At 35.7% G+C, this 20,016-nt stretch overlaps 1 protein-coding gene across 4 annotated transcripts in view; it reads left to right on the top strand.

The window, feature by feature from the left end:
• Positions 1 to 15,925, top strand: part of MRPS9 (mitochondrial ribosomal protein S9) — a 34,715-nt gene extending 18,790 nt beyond the window's left edge. For all 4 annotated transcript variants that reach the window (XM_086880342.1, XM_086880343.1, XM_086880344.1 and 1 more), the window contains 6 exons: positions 6,175 to 6,257; positions 8,938 to 9,013; positions 11,687 to 11,855; positions 13,253 to 13,361; positions 14,177 to 14,346; positions 15,718 to 15,925. In XM_086880342.1, coding sequence (XP_086736468.1) covers positions 6,175 to 6,257; positions 8,938 to 9,013; positions 11,687 to 11,855; positions 13,253 to 13,361; positions 14,177 to 14,346; positions 15,718 to 15,809 — 699 coding nt within the window. In that variant the 3' untranslated portion in view covers positions 15,810 to 15,925. The remainder of the gene's footprint in view (positions 1 to 6,174; positions 6,258 to 8,937; positions 9,014 to 11,686; positions 11,856 to 13,252; positions 13,362 to 14,176; positions 14,347 to 15,717) is intronic.
• Positions 15,926 to 20,016: the final 4,091 nt, after the last annotated feature.

Genomic DNA, 20,016 nt, shown 5'->3' with positions numbered 1-20,016 from the left:
TCTCAGGAGCTCCTGAGTTTAGTTATGTTTTCACAGTAGGCCATAATATCACCACTGAAGCTACATGCAGTGTATGTTTTTGTGTCACACCATTCATTATTATGGGCATTTTTATGTCACATTTAAGAGAACACACTATGTTATAGTTCTTCCTTTAATTTTTGGTTCATTTTACAGTTTTGGCTATGGACTGGTTTTGAATAGTCTGAGCACTTTTCTGTAGGCTGTATCTAGTTGATAGCAAAGGATTAGTAGTGGAGCATGCACATACAACAAAAATGGTTAGTTCTAGCAAAGTTCACTGTAGAATAAAAAATAGTTCTTTTTTTTTTTTCCTCTGTGAAGGGCAAAGCTATAGGAAATGTTATTTGTGCTGACATTTAGTGTGAAGAAAATTTGCATTTAAACTGCTTAATTGATTTTTCTAAGATGGTTCCATTCATGCAAACTTAAGGCTTTTTCTGATTAATATGGTTCCAGGAGTAAAGGATCTGCAACTTTTACCTTTATGAAAAAAGCTGTATCTAATAGAACACCACTAGACCCTGAGTCTTGACGTGGGTTATGAACAGACCTTTCATATCTGTGACCATCAGTAGCACAAGCATTATCTTCATCTTTAGAGGAGTCTATGGGAAGACATTAATGTTTCTTACGTGTACTAATAGAAGACAGAAGCATTAATAATGTAATAATGCAGAAATATTTAATTGGGTATTGCCAGATTTTCTTTCCTCATTAGATAGTTTTAAGAAGTTAGTTCTGTGATTAGTCAGTTGTCAGAAAAACAAACTTTATGGTCAAAAATTCAGTACACAGCTTTACTGAGTATAGTGTTTGTATTAGAATGATCTGATATTTATTTGCGTTCTGTGTACCCAAAGGACAAAATCCCTTCTTGTCAGGTACATTTATTTGGGAGAATAAAAACCCCCACTTTTTTTTTTTCTTTTTTTTTTTTTTTTTTTTTGTTGTTGACCTTGGGCAAATGAGCTTCTTGCCCTGGCAGAAATGAAATGAATGATAAATGTAGAGAGTGTCTTTGCTGAGTAATGGAGCTGCAGCATAGGCTTTCCACAGAGGTTTTCTCCTGCACAGCCCGAGGCAGCCCGAGGACCCCTGCTGTTCATTTAAATAGGTATGTCAAATCTGCCTCGAAACGCCGCTGGTTTGATCTGTGGTAATATTTGTGAAGGTTCCATATGGACTTGAGCCCCCTGCAGTGCTAAGAAATAATGTACAACGCTTCATGGTGCAGACGCAAATTTTCTCTGAAAAGGGATGCAATGCTGCGTTTTAGCTGTCGGAGAGGATGATGGAGCTGACGCGCTAGGCCTGTCAACTTGTTACACGGATGGGTTGCACGCAGCAAGGCTGTGGAAAATCTGTGCCTTTTAACTTTTCTACTTAATCACGGTTGTAGCATTGCCTTTAGACTGTATGCTACATTAATTCTCTTCCTGCCTTCTGCCTTTCATCCCAAGTTTCACGGAAAAAAGTAAAGCATGCAGGTCTTGTAGAGGAGCCTTATCAAACAGCTGTCATCTGACAAGCCATTTGCATTTATTTTGGCTGAAACAGAGCAACCCAAGGGCAAGTTGTTTTGTTGCATTCCATCATAATGAAGAAATTACAAATTTTACAAGGAGCACAAGTTTATTTTTAGCTCTTCCTAGCAGACTATGCAAGCTTGTCTTGGAAATCTCTGAAAGTATAGTGCGCATTTTGTTTCTAAGAGCGTGGCAACCACCTTCAAACAAATGGCCTTGACAAATGCATTTTTCATTAGTATAGGATACTTGAGTGTTCTTCAACTGTTTCTGAATATTTTCATTAAATAGGCTTCTATAAATGTGAATCCATTAAGTGAGATTTAACAGGGTTTTTTTTAAGTTGGCCAAATGAAAGCCAAAATTTGCATAAAATTCCCAACATTGTTTTAACCTCTTGTTAAACTAATGTGTATTTAACAAACTGTATTGTCTCAAAGCTAATTAATTTTTCCAGAAAAGAATTGTATGTTAATACAGCCTAGTGTAAGTAATCAATCCGATTTAAGGATGTCTTTTAAATTGCTATATTAAATCTAATAAACAGGATAAGCACATATTATTTAGCTTAAACTTATATGCCACTAATTAATACATAGTGGAACTTGAATTGTATTACTTTTTAGTTATATAACTGAGCACAGTATTATTGTTTAGTTAGTGCTAATAAACAATATTGTCCACTTACTGAAAATAAACTATCTTTGTATGTATTATAATTGCCAATATACATGTTTGGTTTTCAATATGAAATGAACAACCATACAAGATATTTGTAACATGCATTATTGTTTTTCTGCATGTTGAATAAAGTTTAGCTGTAGGGAAAAGGACAATTTATTTTTCTTCTGATACACAAAAGAATGTTTATTGCATGAAGCACCATTTCACAAATGTTTGATAGTGCATTTGATCATCATTTAACTTAAAAGTTTTTTAGAATAATGAAATTTTTGTAATGTGAAGAGCAAGACAAAATGCTATCTTCATACCATACCTTTCATATAGGAAAATAGTAATTCCATGTAATTGTGCTTCTTGTACGTTTTTTAGGAATATCAGGGCTTGTGGATTGAGGTGAATGCTCTAACAATTGAGCATTTTAACTCTCAAAAATATTCCAAAACTTAAAACCCTTCAAAGTGTATGCTGAACTCAAAACACAAAAAACAAAGTAAAGCGCCAGCTGGAGTAAAATGTGGGTTTTGCAGCATATCTTAACTATAATGTTAATATAATTTTTTCCCCATAAAAATCTCTTTTAGGATTTCATTTGCTGATTCCTTCCCTATTTTTTTTAATGCAGAGTAAAATAAATTTATTATTATTTTAAGTGTCCTTATAGAGATCTGAAATTTGATCTCTCTATTAGAAATGGAAGCGTTTCAGTACATAGTCAATCTTGTAAAATCAGCTATTTTGATTGTGTAATAGCTGAGTTTACAAGACACACAGATGTGTACAGTCATGAATTGGACTATTGAATCCTCAAGTGATTAGTAAAATCTTCACCTGCCAGCTTTGAAAAAGCAAGTGTGTCTTCAGAAGCTTTCTTTAATCGTTGGGGAGTGAAGATTTGTCAGATAAATTATTGGGCATTACGTGTGATTCCTGATTTTGCAAAGGCTCATCCACATACTTTACTTTACATGTGAGTGGTTCTTTCAGTCTGTTGGCTTTATCTCTGTATAGAGATTAGATACATGCATCAAATTTATTTTTTTTTTTTTAGTACTTCAGACCAAAATGTTACAAGAATTGCCAGTCCACTTTCATTGCCGGAAATATGTAGGAAATTATATTTAACGTTTCTCTTACACTTGGAATTACTTTAAAATGCTACTTTTCAATTTTCAAGTCAAGTTGCTTGACTTCATCTCCCGTGTAAAGGGTTCTTTGTCTGAATAGATGTGATTGCTGTAATTTAACCAGAACAGTTTAAAGAAATCATTTTAATTCTTAAAAGTGCATGTTCTTAGAACTTAAACAGGCTGTGGAGTGTTGATGTTCTTTGGGACCTAGGGAGGGTCTTCAGTAAAATTTTATTGTTGCGGCTGTTTTAAAGTTTTTTGTCGTTGTAACTGACAATTTCTGAGGCTAAAAAGTGGCAGATGGTTACCCATAACTTATTTTCTTTGCCTGTGTTTATCAATAGTTTCCAAATATGGCAAAATCCTTAAGTCTTCTTTTAACTTGTCATGTTATATGACACAGTATTCCTGTGACAATACTTGAGTTGCGGTTTAGAAGCAATTCTGACTGTAGTCTATCTTAAGGTCACAACTGCAATTACCTCCCTGTGTCCTTTTTTAAGGAACTCTGTTGTTGCTGTGTTGAGCCTCTGTTCATGCATTTTTGCTGACCATACCAATAAATAAATATGTATGCCTGAATGTTTTGGAGGAGAGATGGGTGTTTGTGAGGAGGCAGACAAGAGACTGCTTTTGCAGGTAGAGTGGTGACAACCTCTGCCTTTGAAGATAAGAGGTTAAGTGAAAAGTATCAGTAAGGTGAAAAACATCCTTACACATTTATAAGACCTAATAACCCAGTACTACTTCTGAGCATCTGACACCAAAATATCATCTTTGTGCCTGGTCTGACTTCTTCCAAATGCAGAAACTCACGGAGTTCATCAGATTCAATCTCTGAGACTGTTCCAGCTGAGCTCTCCCCAGCTTGCTCCAGGAGAGAGACAGCTCTCCTTTCCCTTCTCTGCCCTCCTCTGTGGTCCAAAGCCAAAGCTTCCATGCTCATTCTTTTCCATGTCTAATTACTAATACCTAAAAATAGCTTGGTGCAGGCACATCTCATGCGCACTAACCCAAACTGTACCTATGCTTCTAATGTACGGGCAGTAATTTTTGAAGCCTCGTGGTCAGATCAGTTGTTAAGATTAGTAGAGTGATGTGACATAAATCTTGCCCACAGTAGTGATACCAATCTGGTTTTCTTAGAGGATTAGAGTTATATTTGTGAGGTTTGAAAATACTGAAAATAGGTTTTCTTCTCTTCCATGTAATGTTGCTGGCGTTTGAGGATAAATGAACTTCTTTTAAGTTGAAAATGTTTCCTAGTTCCTATCTGATACAATTATCTCATGAAAAATAAAGGATTTCTGAAAGGCTTCCTACTATAATATATGAATTTTCATGCTGTCTCAAACGGGAATGATTTTGTACTTCAAGATTTTTAAGTGTGGAATTATTTTTAAAATATTTTGTCCCACTGTGCCATTAAAAATGTCATCAGTGACCTGCGTCAGAGGCTTCAGTGAGTTGTCCCTATTTAAATGCTTTGAGTGCAGCCCAGATAACAATCTGTTCTTTGTTCATACATTTTAAGTACAAATATTTTTAGTGTGTGTGCAGGTGTGTTTTATATTAGTGAAAAAATCAGCTTGAACAGTAGGTGTTTATAACTAAGCAAGGGGCTTCTATTTTGGGGTTATTTTTAAGCTGTTGCAGAAATTTCACTGTATCCTGTACAAATCCCAGTTTTATGTTAAGAACTTATATTTAATTAGTTAATATCTGACAGCACAGAGCTGTCTCATGTTTCTTCCTTGACTGTTTTGTAAGTAATACAATAAAAGAACCTCCAAACCATTGTTTCTTGTCCCCACTAATTCTTACACTGTTATTTCTCTCTAGTATTTGTTAAAACTCATATTAGTACAATATAGGAAAGTGACTATAAGCTTTCTGTTTCATTCATAAATGAAAGTGAATTATTTGGCATAGAAGTACTTGTTTGTAGTACATCTGTCCTGTTGTTTCAATATCATTTATAATTATTTCTCCAAATACTCCTATTTAGCTTTGCATTTGGATCACTGTTGTAATTAAGAGTATTAGATGTTATATTTTAGAACAAGTATTAGATGTTATATTTTAGTCTTCATTAGTTTCTGAAATTAAAAAAAAAAAACTAAAAATACTTTATTTAAAATGTGGTTTTCTGTAATATTTTTACTGTGATTTTTTTGAGTATTTTCCCCTTTGTTATTTTTTCCTGAAGTGCTAAATCACTGTCACAGTATTGTTTGAAAATAATAACAGAGCTAAGAATTTTGAGAAAACTATTTAAAAATACTGAAAATTCAGAGTAAATACATCTGCACAGTTGAAAGAACAGAGATTCTTACTATGGTAAATGTGCAACTTTCTGTCCATGTAGATATGCCAGGATAAGAAGTTGTGACTGGTACAGACCACCAGTAAATCTGACACTTCTACATGTACAAAATTCCTAAATGAAATTAAGTAAGTCTTAAACCTTGTCAGTATTTTGAGGAAGTCAAACCGAAATGTGAATGCACTGATAAAATGATTGTGCAGTATGTTTTGGAGTTGCATTTATTATACAAATGTAGTTGTCTTTCTGTATACAATTAATTTATTTATTTTATAACCATACATAAGAAGCTAAAAAATACTGCCGCAGAATTCAAAATCAATTATTTTGAACTGCACATGACTTTTTTTTGTCAGAGCTCTGCTTGTTTTCTGACCTCTGTATTTTAAGTGTCTGAAGAGTAAAGCACATAAAACATGTGTTTTAAGTAGAAAAATTTAAATATTAAATGAAAACTATTTAAATACTTTTTCCATATATATTTAAGGAAACATATGAAAAATTTTTGAATGTTCAGAAGCATCAAGACCAACTGATAGCTGAAGACCTTCCTCTACAAAAGGAAAAAAGGTAAGCTTACAATTAGAATGAATATTTATAGCTGTTTTCTTGATGTGCTCTCATAGTCTTAGAACCTCTGGTAGTTCCCCACTCTACCTACCTTCTATTCCACAAACACATTTTCAGGCTTTTGATCTATTCCTTGTGTAATATTTGTATGGTAATTTCATGTTGAAAAGTTTATCCACATATGTGTGAAGCACTCACTTCGCATTGTTAGAGTAAGGAAACCCCATCTATTTCTCTTATTCTTTAATATCGCTCTGCTTTTCTCAATATTCTTTGCTTTATAAAAGTTCTGAAGTGTGATTTGAAAATAAACAGAAAATATCCAAAATTCTATGTTTCTGTGTGAAATATATGTGTATTCATATACATGACTGTTACATATATATAAAACATATTCTGTATTAATTTTTCAAATTATGTCTTTCATTAAAGCATTTTGAAAAAAGGAGGTAAATATCTCAAGACCTAAGACTGAGCTCTTTAATAGTCTTTAATTACAGTTCTTGAATATTTTAACTTACCAATATTTAAATTTAAGAGTTTCAAAATACTTAATTTCACTATTTTTCTTCTAATGGCTTTGAACAGAAATCATCAAAACCTAGTAATTTTAGAAAAGCTCATTTGGGTGGATTTCTTTAATTATCACCACTATTAGTAATTGAATTTAGTGTCTCTTTTTTTCTGTTTAACTTTTCTGGTATGCACAGCAAGTTCTTTATCTAGTTAGCCACTAGGACAGAAAAGACCCATGTCAACCAGAAGCTATGGGAAAGCTACAGTTGTTGGTTTCTAAGTGTATCCAGTCAGGATATGCTTTTAAGTGCTGCTTGCTCTTAGACTGTAGTCTAGATTTTTTATTTTGAGATTTCTTGCGGAGATTTTATATTACAAAATTGAGTTAAGCAAGTGTTTAAAATGAATGGCTACAACTACGAAGTTTTGGTTTAGGCATTTACTGCTTTTCTGTATAGTTATTTTTTCCCAGTCCCAGGTTGTTTTTATCTTTGTTCTTGCTGTGTATTTTTTAGCCACATTTATGTATTGTTCCAGGAGCACATCGTGTTGGTTTGTTCTTCATTTCAGCCATTTGTTATTTACGTTAGGAAGAGAAAGGATTAATTTGCTGAGATTATTTCAATTTCTTAAATAACAGAAGTTCATGTTTCTTCATGATATAAATAGCATTCTGTGACCCACAGAATGTTTTATTATAGATTCGTGTTAGGTTCTGAGCAGACAGGAGAACAAATGAATTTAGTTTTTTGCTGCATGCTGCTGAAAAATAGCCTGACTCCTTACAGAGCTCAGCCAGTGGATTTACTGATGTGAAAAACGACCTAAAGCTAGTCAGAGATGAAAGGTTTTTTGCCTGTTAGGTTTGTAAAGCTCAGAGAATTTAAAGGATTTTTGGGACTTAGTTCTCACACTGGATATGGTACTTCCTCTGAGATTAGTCTGGATAGGATAATTTCTCTCCTAAGTGTAGGTAGAGGGTTGGTGGGAAGGGCTGCTTTTTTGGTTTGAGAGGCATGGAGTTTTGTTAGGGTTTTTTCCCCAGAAAATAATGTATTGTGAATGCATTCCGTAATATTAACTGTAGGGTTCGGACCTGATCTGAACTACTTCAAGTTTATAGCTTTTCACATGCAAGAAATTTTTTCCAGCTTCAGTGGAAGTAGCAAGTAACGATATGTAAATGTAAGTATATACTTAAGTCTGTCAGGATTGGAAGCTTTTTAAAATCATTGCTAAAATGTGCATTGTTTCTAAATAATCCTTTCTCATGTCCTGACTCAGAATAGTATTAAAATGCATGCTTGAGAAGCAGAAGTCCGTAAATACACCTTCAGAAGGAGTGTTTTACTGAATCACAGCTTCCTTAATGCTGCTGAAAACACTGTTTCTAGAAAACCAGAGTTAAGAAACTAGTTACATCTTTGCCTTAAATTTACCTGATAATGTTGGTATGTATATTTATGGCTGTACAGTTCATCACTTTGTATCATATATATTTCAAAGATTTACTTCAAACATTGTTTTTTCTTTGTGTTAGCATCTCTTTTTGAGGCTGTTTGCTTAGAAATTTCTGCTTTTGTTATCATCAGTGCAGTCACTGTGCAGAGCAGCTCCAGATTACACAGTAGATAGAATACAGGGTATCACTGCTACATTAGTACTTCGACTATGGTTACTGCTAGTGCTGTTCTTTATATTGATCAGAAAAGTAAAGATCAGTGGCAAAATAATTTGATTTCAACATTCTGCCTTTGATTTTGCTCTTTGCTGCTAGTAAACCAAATTTTTCCAGGCTGCTAGTAAACCAAATTTTTCCAGGCAGCAGACTTTTAAAAATAAGTCATAAGTTGGGGGGAAGATCACTTCCTACTACAGTATTACTCTAATTCAATCTCAAACTTCAATAATATGAATAATGCATAGCTGATACTCATAATGGTCATGTGTTTAGTTTAATACATGAAGTTACCATACCTTTCAAAAGGCACATCTTTTAAAATCAACATAGGCCTTCTCATGTTTACTATAGGAATGTGATCTGCATTAATTTGTAATGGAAAATGTATTTCTGAACGAAGACTGACTGTATGTGTGGTCTTTTGTGATGTAACTCTAATTGCATGGTTAATTAAAGGAAGAATATATGTGATATTTTAAACAGAAACCTGGCTGGCAGCAGATGGCTGACTAAGATTGAATTGGAAGAAATGTTGTTAGAAAAAGTGTCAGATGATGATGTAAGTAATTAATCTTCCCAATCTTAAGGAAGCTTGTGTCTTAAAAATATGGACTCTGGGTGCGTTTTTGGATACTGGAAAGGTATTATGCAGGAGCAGGTTCTCTTCAAAAGAGATTTCTGTCTTCTGATGAAATCTGTATATGTTCACAGCACTGTCACATTCATATTGTTTGAAGTGACTTGTGTTGATATTTTTTATCTAGCACAATATAGAACTCTGAAGAACTTTCCATTGTTACTATCATAATTAAGTTTTTCTTCTGGCAACATTGTGAGGCCTAGAGCACTTGTTATCTAATTATGTGGTCAGAAATGGGGTATAAGAATTTATTAAAGAAATAAATAGTCAGTTATTGTAGTTACAGATGAAAAATAGACAGGACTAGAGCCTCTGTTACTAATTGTAGAGAAGGGGTAAATATTCAACATGGGAAAATGCAATGGATTTGTACAATAGTAAACCTGCAGAGAATTAAGTTATTTAATGTTAGAGATGACATGGTAGTGATAAAAAATCACAGAGGGCTTGCTAGAAATAAAGAGCCCTTTTTCTTAGTGATTGACTAAAAAATCAAATAACCGAAGCAGGACACAAAGCTGTATAGATCTGTGGTTTGATACAGATATCTCCTGTTACATTTTCCTTGGTATGAATATGGTGGGAGAGAGAAGAGTTTTGCAGTTTCCTCAGTGTCTGCAAACTGTATCACTCTGTAGGTTTGGAGTCATCCTTTACATCTGTCTCTGGGGATAAGACTATTCATCCTAATAGTCACACACTTTTTTCTCACTCAGAGCTTTTCCCTACAGTCCCCTAAAGAGCATTCAATTTTTTTAACAGTAGGTTCAGTCTATCTGGCCAGCTTTTGGAAGCCTGAATATGACAGTACCAGACTAACTCTATTTCTCTGAACATTCCAAGTGTTTTCTCACCTAGAAGCAGTGTTCCTCAATCTTGTCTGTCCTGTGAACAACAGCTTTACAAAAATAGCGTAACAGCAGCAAACAGGCCCTTTGCTCAGTTGTCATCTGGAACAGTGGCATGTGATGGCTTCCTTGTCTGTGGGGGCTGTAAAAAGGTCTCAAGCAGACTGTAATCCATAAGAATAAGTTGGAAGTAGTTGTTGTCAATTCACCATCCTGATAATACCCAAGAGACTTTCTGTATCTTGCTTGCAGTAGAAGCCGTTTAGACTAAGGTATTTTCAGTAGCTCCTGCATTTGGAATGGCCATTTTTCCTCTCCAAGTGCCAGGTCTACTTGTACAACCAAACAGTTTGGTGTTCTTTACTACATGGTTTTAGTACATTCTATCTACATCTGTAAAAGTACATTGCAATAACCTTAAAAAAACCCCAACCAACAAAAAACCTACACCAAACCCTTCTACATACTGGCCTCTCCCATGTAAGAACACAAAGCCTCAGACTATCATAAGAAAGATTGTTTAAATATATTTGAAATGTCTGAGTATAAGCTGCCAGTCTTACCTGCTCAAATTCTTCCCTTTTGCCACCGCAACAAAAAATTCAGTGGTGTTTACGCCATATTAAACAAAATCAGAGCTATTGATTTTTTTCTTTTTGCACTCTCCAAGTGAAAACTGCTGGAAGCTTTCTACTTGTATAGTCTCTGCAGTTTTTACAATTTTGTATTTCCATATTTCTGCTCTTCAAAGGCTTAACACAAGTCTGTGTCATGTTTGTTAGGTGGAAGTAGTTTTAAATGATGTCAAAGTTCCAGGGACTATTACTAAGTTACAAGAAAAGTTGTAGTATTGTGCTAGAGAAGACTCTGGTAACAGACTGAAGAACAAATACTTGCAATTACTACTTGTAAGTAAAAAAAAACTTCAAAAATCAGGTTATCATATCTATATGAAAAATCCATTTTTGATGGTATGATACCTTTATATCTGGTGACAGCTGTCTGGAGTTCCTGCCAATAACACTTGGTAACAGGACATCCCAGCTTTTGGCACAAATGGGTTAACATACTAGTGTGTACTCTTTAATCACATGTTGAAGAACTTTGGAGGGAGGTATAAGGGGGAAGGAGAACCACACAGTAGCGAAGGATAATTTATTTCAAGAGGTTGCCCTTTAAGTCAAGTATCTCTTGAATTTTTAAATACCTTGATTGTTCAGTTTTAAAGGAAATCATAAACATTAAAGTAACTCAGCTTGAACAGCCAAAGATAGGCGTTTTTTGTATATGTTATGAAATATAATCATTTATGAGATTAAGTTCAGTGAAATAAAATTATTTCCAAATCAGTGAATATGCTGACTTACTAAAAAGCAGGTGAAAATCTTTCCCTTTTCCTATTTTAATAAAACAATAATAAAATAATTAAGACATCCCCCCAGTGTTAGTTTTTTTAAAGTGAGATGTACTTCATTCTAATACAATAATCCTCTATTAAAAAGGGGTTGGTTATGCTTTGGAGTAAAGTTTTAGTGTTTTCTGAAGAAAGAACTAGATGTCTTTAGTCACACAGCAAATGATGCAACTGCATGCTGTTCTTAAATCAGCATGTAGGTGCAAAAGTGTCATCTTGTCAGAAATCATCAATAAAAGTGAAGTAGGAAAGATCCATTAAATAAAAATAGAAAGTTTTCGCAAATGCAATTACACTTGCATATTTTAATGAAGTCATGTTGTCTTACAGTACACAAGGTTTATTCAACTCTTACAAAAATTGGTAGCATTGCCATGTGCTGACATCGAGGAGAAGTATATACAGAAGTTTTCCAAGGAAGTTCCTGTGCAGCTGCAGAAGGTGGTTATTGAGCCCTTGCAGTATGATGAGCGAGGAGTGGCCTTCAGCACCGGGGAAGGTAATAACTTCAAGTTGATTGGTAACAATGCAGACTTTGTTCCTCTTCACACTGCTTTCTTTATAGTATGTACAACACAGCTGAAGGTGTCACTACTTCATTTTATATGCTCATGTATATGTATACAACATGTATAGCTGTTAGTCATGTTATTGACCACCAAGACATGGACTGGTCAGAAAGTACAAGTTTTTGGCCCAGATTCCTATCATTTGTTTTAGGTATGTATTTCTATACAGTGATAGCTCTGTTAGAGACCCCATTGCGTTACAGGTTGTAGGATACAAAAGGACTTTCATTTTTGGCCAGAGTGACTGCTGAACATAAAGAGTGGAGGACTGCAGGAGCACAAACACATATGAACAATTCCATGGATATAACACTGTTGTTGCTTAGTATAAAAACATCATGCTTAGACCACTAATTTAATACTACATTATTTTTGTAGGAAGTTCAGCAAAGGGGAACTTTGAAGATTCAAAGAATAAATAGTAAGGAATAGCAAGGCATCTCGATATTTACAAACAGCCTAGGAAAATGAGAAGACGAAATTTCTAAATATTATGGGACAGAGATGGATAATGGGATATGGATCATTCATACTGAGATGGAGGGGATGTTAAGAGAAAAGCTGTGAAGGTCTCTGTATCTTCTAAACACAGGCTGTTACGTTTTCACTGGAGAGACACAGCTGGAAAACAATATAGTATAGGATATGAATGATTGCATAGGAAAAATAATGCGGCAACAGCTTGTATAGGAAGGGCTGATGACTTTCTGGACAAAACATGCACGCACACTTTATGCTGTACATTTAAGAGGAGTCTTCCAGTTGTTGCAGCAGGCAGCAGATGAGAACAAAGGTCACAGGGAATTTGAGGGGCAAAGTGGCTAGAGAGCTCTGCTTTACCTGGGTTGTGTTCAAGATTACATGACAACAAAGAGATGTGAGAGCACCAAACCATGATTTAATTTGCACTGGTTTTCAGTAGTATCTTCAGAACAGTAGTTAACGAAGTTTAATGATCGTGCAACCTGTGTGATTTAAGAAAAGCCACCAGGTTTAATAAGTTCAAAACCAGTCTTGTTTGTGCCTCATCAACCGCAAAATGAAGAAGAATGTCTTATTTGTTTCATAATTTCTTTATCAGAATGATTGCTTCCTTTGTGCTGAAGGAGATTGGTTTCCCAACACACACTTCTCCCCCACTTAACAGACACTGATTAAAATATATTGAAAGATACTTGCTCTTGGTTTGCATTTTTTTTTTTTTACCTCAACCTGTAAAACCAAACAGCTGGCAGTATGAGTGTGTTGAGATTTGTTTAATTACTTGGACACTTGAAGTTCTGTAGAATATTGAAGCTTCATAAAATATTTGGTTTAATCCTTTAAGGTAAAAGAAAAACTGCAAGAGCTACTGCAGTAATTTATGACAACGGGACTGGAAAAATTACAGTAAATGGAATAGACATTTTACATTACTTCCCAGTGCTGCAGGACAGGTGAGAGCACTATGAAATGCTGTTTTTTTACTGTACTTAAATTATTCCAGCAAAAGTAACACCATACATGTCAGTGCTGTGTTGATTCTATGTTCTTATCTCTGTGTAATTATCTGTTTTATAAAACTGCATTTCCTCCTAATTTTCAGGAGTTTACTGATAGGCAAGTCTTCCTCTGTGCTCCTTGCCTCACCTTTTCTGAAGGGATGCAAAAACCAAGAGCATGGATTGTTTTAATAATTCAAATTTTAGTCCCCTTAGAAAGGGCTTGAAATTTATTTTAAAGGTAAATAATAAACATTATCTTTAAGTGTTTTGCAAAGTGCATGCATGTTTAATTACTCTGGTATACAGTAACATGCAAAGTGAGGCTTTTCATTTAAAGCTTCAGATTTTGGAGGATGTGCACAGTCTGATATAGAGAAGATTTCTCATTAGGCTGATATAAAGTTTCTATTCCTAATGTGATTTTTATTTTTATTTTATATTATGATTTTTAAGCTCAAAAATAGAGGGAAAGCTTGCTCAGTTTTAATATCCAGAACTGATGGGTTTTGGCTTCCTTAGAGAAGTAGTGGAATAAAAAAAGTAGTTATAAAACTGAACTTAAAGTACTTACCATTGGCAGTTGGAATATGCTCCTAGCTGCTAATTTCCTATTGATTTGAATGAGATATGAATGCCTTTCTGGATCTCTGCCCAACAGTTAACTGTGTTTTTGTATATACAATGATAAGAAATGTGCATAGCATGGAACTTTATGCACATGAATCTTTTCAATTCTTTATTTTTTTTTCAATTTTTTTTTTCCTTAGGGAACAGTTGTTGTTCCCTTTCCAGTTTCTTGGCAGAATTGGAAAACATGATATGGTTTGCACAGTCTCTGGTGGAGGAAGATCTGCACAGGCTGGAGCAATACGTTTAGCCTCTGCAAAAGCCTTAAGGAGTTTTGTGACAGAAAAGGAGGTGGAATTCATGAGGCAAGGTAGGAATTGAAATTATTTCAATGTTTCTTAATGTGTTTCTGGTAATTAGCAGAATTAATACAAGGATCATTAAGGATCAGATTTGAGTAAATAATCCCAGTGAAACCTTGTATATTGTATGAAAGGGATCTGCATTTATTTATAGACTGTTTTCCCTTGTTTCCTAGCATCCTTTGTGTACATTTTGGATGACTTCTCAAGCGTTTTTCCATCTGTTCATGACCTCTTTTAGGTCTATTAACCAGCTTATATTGCCTCAACATAGAATCACAGAACATGAATGTGTATTCACTGCTAAATAAATCTGGATCAGACATTAGTGAGCTGTAAGGTACTGAGATTGTGGTTTGTTTTACTTGGCTGGTTGCATCTTGTTCATGTTTTAAAAAGTTTTCTTCTCCAACATAAACGCTGGAGGGTTGGCTTTGAAGAGAGAGTGATGAGCATAAACGTACTGCATGCAACTAGGCAAACCGAGGGAGCTACTTCCTCTCTTACATTATTTTGTGTTTACAAGTTACCTAGGGTAAGATAGAATGTATTTAGATAACTGCAGGATTTGATGCTTCTCAGTGATGAGATGTCCATGCTGCTTCAGCAAATGCAGAATTATGAACGGTGAGCTTTTAACCATGCTCTCTCTGGATTAGGAGCAAGAATACCTGTCTGTATTAGTGGCAGAACAGCTGTGATTTTTTTTCACTCTATTGCCAGCCATGAAACCAAAGCTGTCTTCATGCTTTGCAACAAGTTTCTTTGATTGTACCTTTTCAGCACTGGCAAGTACGAGTTGCTAGGAAAACCCTTGCAAATAGAATTGTGTTGAGTTTGGCATCTTTACTGAGATCAGCATAATTCTGAACATGTTTGGGACATTGCCAAATATACTTTTAAGTATATTTGTATATATAAATATATTTGTACTTATATATAAATATACCACAAGGCAGCGGTCTTCAGAATGGGGTATGTGCAACTGATCCCTTGGGATTCAGTACAAATGTGCCATATTCATAAGTGAATAAATACATGTATTTGGGTGTACGTGCTCAAAAATACTGTTAGGACTGCATGATCAAAAAAGGGTGGAGACCACTGCTTTAAGGGTTTAAGCAATATGGATAGATAAAAAGCAATGGGTGGCTTTTTAATGGAGTGTAAAGGAAAACATGAATGAAGTTAAGTTACTAAAGAGAAGTTAAAATGTTAGAGGATCTGATGAGGTTCCTTTCAGTGTTTTGTGGTTCTGAACCTTTTGCCCTCTAGATGATACAAATCATACTGTTAGTGAAAGTTATTTGCTCACAGGTAGCATACTGTAATATTAACTAGTAGGAATAAGTAAATGGGTGCTTTTCTGTGTTTTGTAGCTGGATTACTAACAGTTGACCCACGTGTGAAGGAACGAAAAAAACCTGGTCAAGAGGGACCCAGACGGAAATTCACCTGGAAAAAGCGATAAGTCTTGAGTATTTAAAGAGTGACAAAGTGCTACCAAAACTTCAAAACATACTGTTCTGTGATTTAAAACTGCTGTATGAATATATTTAGTAATAAAGACTTTTTTTTTCCCCTTTATAATTATTATGTCTTCTGTTGAAAAAGCAGCAAACAACTCTAAATTTATTTAAAATTGTGGAAAATCATGGTGTAATTTGATGGAAATCTAAATCTAAAATAATCACCCAAGTGCCAACTTTGCATCTTAAGTCCAATGAAATCAATAACAATTTATGAAACTTCTGGTGGATTATAACTTTTAAAAATCGGTCTATTTGTTTAATGATTTTGCAGTTTAAATTTTGAAATTAGGCAGCTCCTAACCAGGTATCTGGCCATCTTCAGTGTGCCTCCCTTTCTGCCTTGCAGGTATCTGAGGATAAGCAACAACTTCCTACCTAAACTGTGGTGGAGTTGAGAAGCCAGTGAGAATAGTACTGACAATTGAGGGGATGTTGAGAGAGGAACTGTCACAGAGGATAACCTTTGCCTGTGGAATGAGTTGTCTCCAGGATGCTTCCCCAGGTTAAGTAGTGAGTGATTCAGAGCAAGTACCTAAATTTAGGTTCTCTGAATCATACTCTGGAGGAGTCAGTTTTTCTGTTCTTCCCCCAAATGCAGAAAGAGCTGGAGGGATTAAGCTGAAGTTGTCTTTCAGAACACTCTTCTCCACCCCTTAAATCTCAAGGGCCCTGTTCAAGGAGGCGTGTTCCGAATATGGCTAATGCACAAAGATAGCATTGGACTCTTTGCCAAATACAGTCATAACTTTTCTGTTTTAAAATCAGAAGCAGGAGGTGATGACAGTGCTGCCCACCTCCTGTCTATAATTGTAGCCTTCCAAAATAGATTAGTGGTTACAGTGCTCACCCAAAAGCTTAAGGTTTTGGTTTATTGCCAACTTCCTTCCTGGGACAGAGGTCAAATACTTTCAAGGAAAAGCATATCTTTCATCTGTCCTGTAGGAAGTGGGCTACAGCAAAAACAAAGATAAAGTTTATCTCACCAGGAAAAGCAGAAAAATAAAGCTCAGTAGTTTTAACAACAGGATACTTTCCAGCTTTCTTTTAATTTAGAGCACTTCTGTACCTGGAATTCTTTCTGCAGGCTTTTTCAAGTGCTGGAGTACCTGCTCTGCTTCTTACTTGCTGTAGATCATAGCAAAAGCTATACCTCAGAGGTCACAAAAGGTGCCAGCAGTTCACTACAGGTGATAAGCAACTATTATGTTGCTTATATATTATAATATATATTAAGTGATGTGTACAGGTCATTATTTTCCCAAGCAGCATTCAGGGAAGCAACAAACAAATAGACCTCATCAGCTGAGCAAAACAGAGAAGGTCAGAAACTGGGTGTGCATCCTTGCATACACATTTGTGATTCCTCTCTCCAAAGCCTGTGCTTTTTTTTAACGTTTGTTCCATGAGAATACTCTGCAAACTTGGACAGGATTGCTCATGGAAAAGGTAGTTCATCTCAGTCAGAATACATGAGGCTAAAATTACCTGAAAGGATGTTGTAGTAAGTTGGGTGTTGGCCTCTTTTCCGAAGTAACAAGTGATAAGAGTCAGAGGAAACCGCCTAAAGTTGTGCCAGGGGAGGTTTAGATTGGCTATTAGGAGAACTCTGATCACTTAAAGGATTATCTAGCACTGGATCAGGCTGTCCAGGGACGTGGTGGAGTCTCCATCTCTGAAGGTATTTATAAGAGATGTAGATGGCGCTTGGGGACATGGTTTAATGGTGGACTTGATACCGCTGGGTAAATGGTCAGACTCTGAATTTAGAGATCTCTTCCAATGCAGAAGATTCTGTGACTGGTTAAATTGAATTTAAGAGCTGAGGCTTTACCTTTCACCTGTCCCTTTGAAAAACAAATGGGGGTTTTACATGAGAGATTCTACACTAAGGCAAATACAGAAAGGCTTAACTAGCATTTCTTTTAATTTAAATCTGAATTGCTTGTGTGTAGCAAAATAACTATGTCATGTATGAGTAGAAGTTGTGATTTGTAATAAAAACATTCATCCATGCTGGGACAAGTACCTAAAGATCCTTTTGCTATGCTTATGTAATGAAGTGAACATAATCACGTGGTCTTGAAGGTGGTAGGTGAAGAATTTTAATCTCAAGGTCTTCTCAAATGAGAATTGATCTGTTTGGCCACATTACTTGCCTCATTACTAAGCAAGAAGCTACAAGTGCAACAGCCAGTTAGCACTTAAAACATGCAGTCTTTTATCATGTTTTAAAGGAATTATTAGTGTTTTACCTTCCAAAAAATTATGGTCATGGCCTTTGATGTTTTAACTGAGCAAAGGAAATGAGATAAAGTTTCAGAATTTACCACAACTTCTTAGTAAAGTCACTAGGAATACTAGTTAGTACTATGCAGCTAGGTCACGTGCTTAATAGCTCAGGCTTCCAACTAAATCTGGAAGTGAGACAAAAGAGAAAAACATTTTTAAAAGAGAAAAACAAAACCAACCCAGAATTGTACTGTTTGTTTCTTTGTTTATTTGTTTTTTTTCATTTTTCACTTGTATGAAGCTTCTATCAATTATCTGCAATATGTGTCAGCATTTAGGAGTTAGGAAGTTAAACAGTTGTATTAAGAAAGACTATAATATCTGTAGTATTAAAGCTGATGAAAAGGTGAAACTACCATTTTTCACTCCTTTTTGCAGAGATCAGAACAATTGTCATGTGGGAGAACCAAATAAGGAAATTTGTCGAGGTTGTTAATTGTTTGTGACAGCAGCACAGCAGTAGAATCAGTTCATCAGTTTGAATAATCGATTTTAACTTCCCACTCCTCTTACTTCATTGCATTTCCAAAGCTATTGAGAGGAGCAGCCCTGAACACCTGGCTTCTGTGTTCAAGCCAGGCTTCTTAGCTCTACGTTTTGAACACTTGCATTATGGGCCAACTTATATCACCAACAAGATTTCATGACTTTGTATCCTGTGCTTATACACCGGACATTAAAATATTTTTTGAATGTGGGCAAAAAGGAAAAAACCCTCCATGCTTTTTTGGCAATGTATGTTGTGATTCATTCAGGCTGGGTTTTTTGTTTGTTTGTTTGTTTTCGTTCCTGTCCAGCAAGCTGCTGTTTTTTCTTTAAGACAGCCGAAGTGCCGGTGAGACAGATGGCAGATGTTGATAGCCCCGCTCTCTGGTCCTTGTCCCGTTCCCCGGCTCGGCGGGGAGAGGCGGGGGTGCCCCGCTGCGGTCGATGCTGGCGCGCCGCCACGAGGTGGCGCAGTTCGCAACAGAATGCACAGCCGGGCGGGGGATGCGGGTACTGGGGAAAGAAAGGAATGAGGAGTCTGCCTCGTCAACACTGCTCCGGGAGCCACAGGTTAATATGAGAATAAATGGGTTGGGTTTCAAAGGGGTGTCATCGAATTGGCTTTCCAAAGCTGCTTTTATTTCTTCGTGACAAGAGAAAAGGTTTTAGTGAGAAATAATAAGTGTCAGTTAATACTTATTTTCAGCAATCTAATTTTAGTGTGGAAGTAATACCTTCAAATTAATTATGCTAAGAAGTACCAGCTGCTCTTCAAATCTTGGAAATGGTACTATAACATTGTGCCAGTCATGAAAAATCACGGAATGGTTTGGGTTGAGGAGACCTTCAAAGATCATCTAGTTTGCACTCTCCCGGCCATGGGCAGGGATGCCTTCCACTAGACCAAATGCCTCAAATCCCATCCAACCCAGCCTTGAACAGTTCCAGGGATGGGCAGCCATAGCTTTTTGGAGCAACCTGTTCCACTATCTTACCACTCTCATTGTGAAGAATTTTTGCCTTATGTCCAACCTAAACCTACCCTTAAAAATCTCCTACCAAAATCTATACATATGTGAATTTAGACATAATAATAAATATAATAAATACAGTTATTTAAACAAAATTCCAGAAATCAGTTTTGGCTAAGGGGAGGGAGATTTGTTACTGAAACTGGGTTTTGTCTGTACAGTTTCATAAAATTCTTGTAAATATTGAAATTAATTTTCTCAGTATTCTGTTTTATACGGATAAAATTTAATGGGCTGGAATTGGAAGCAATTTTATTTTATGCTATGCTAGCACACAGTGGATATAGGTTGTAGTATCTTATTAAATGTCCAGACAAACAAGTAAACATAAATCAGAGCC

Source organism: Cyanistes caeruleus, chromosome 3, assembly GCF_971803275.1.
Source record: "Cyanistes caeruleus chromosome 3, bCyaCae1.hap1.1, whole genome shotgun sequence".
NCBI classification, from domain to species: Eukaryota; Metazoa; Chordata; class Aves; order Passeriformes; family Paridae; genus Cyanistes; species Cyanistes caeruleus.
This window is presented reverse-complemented; position numbering and strand designations above follow the sequence as displayed.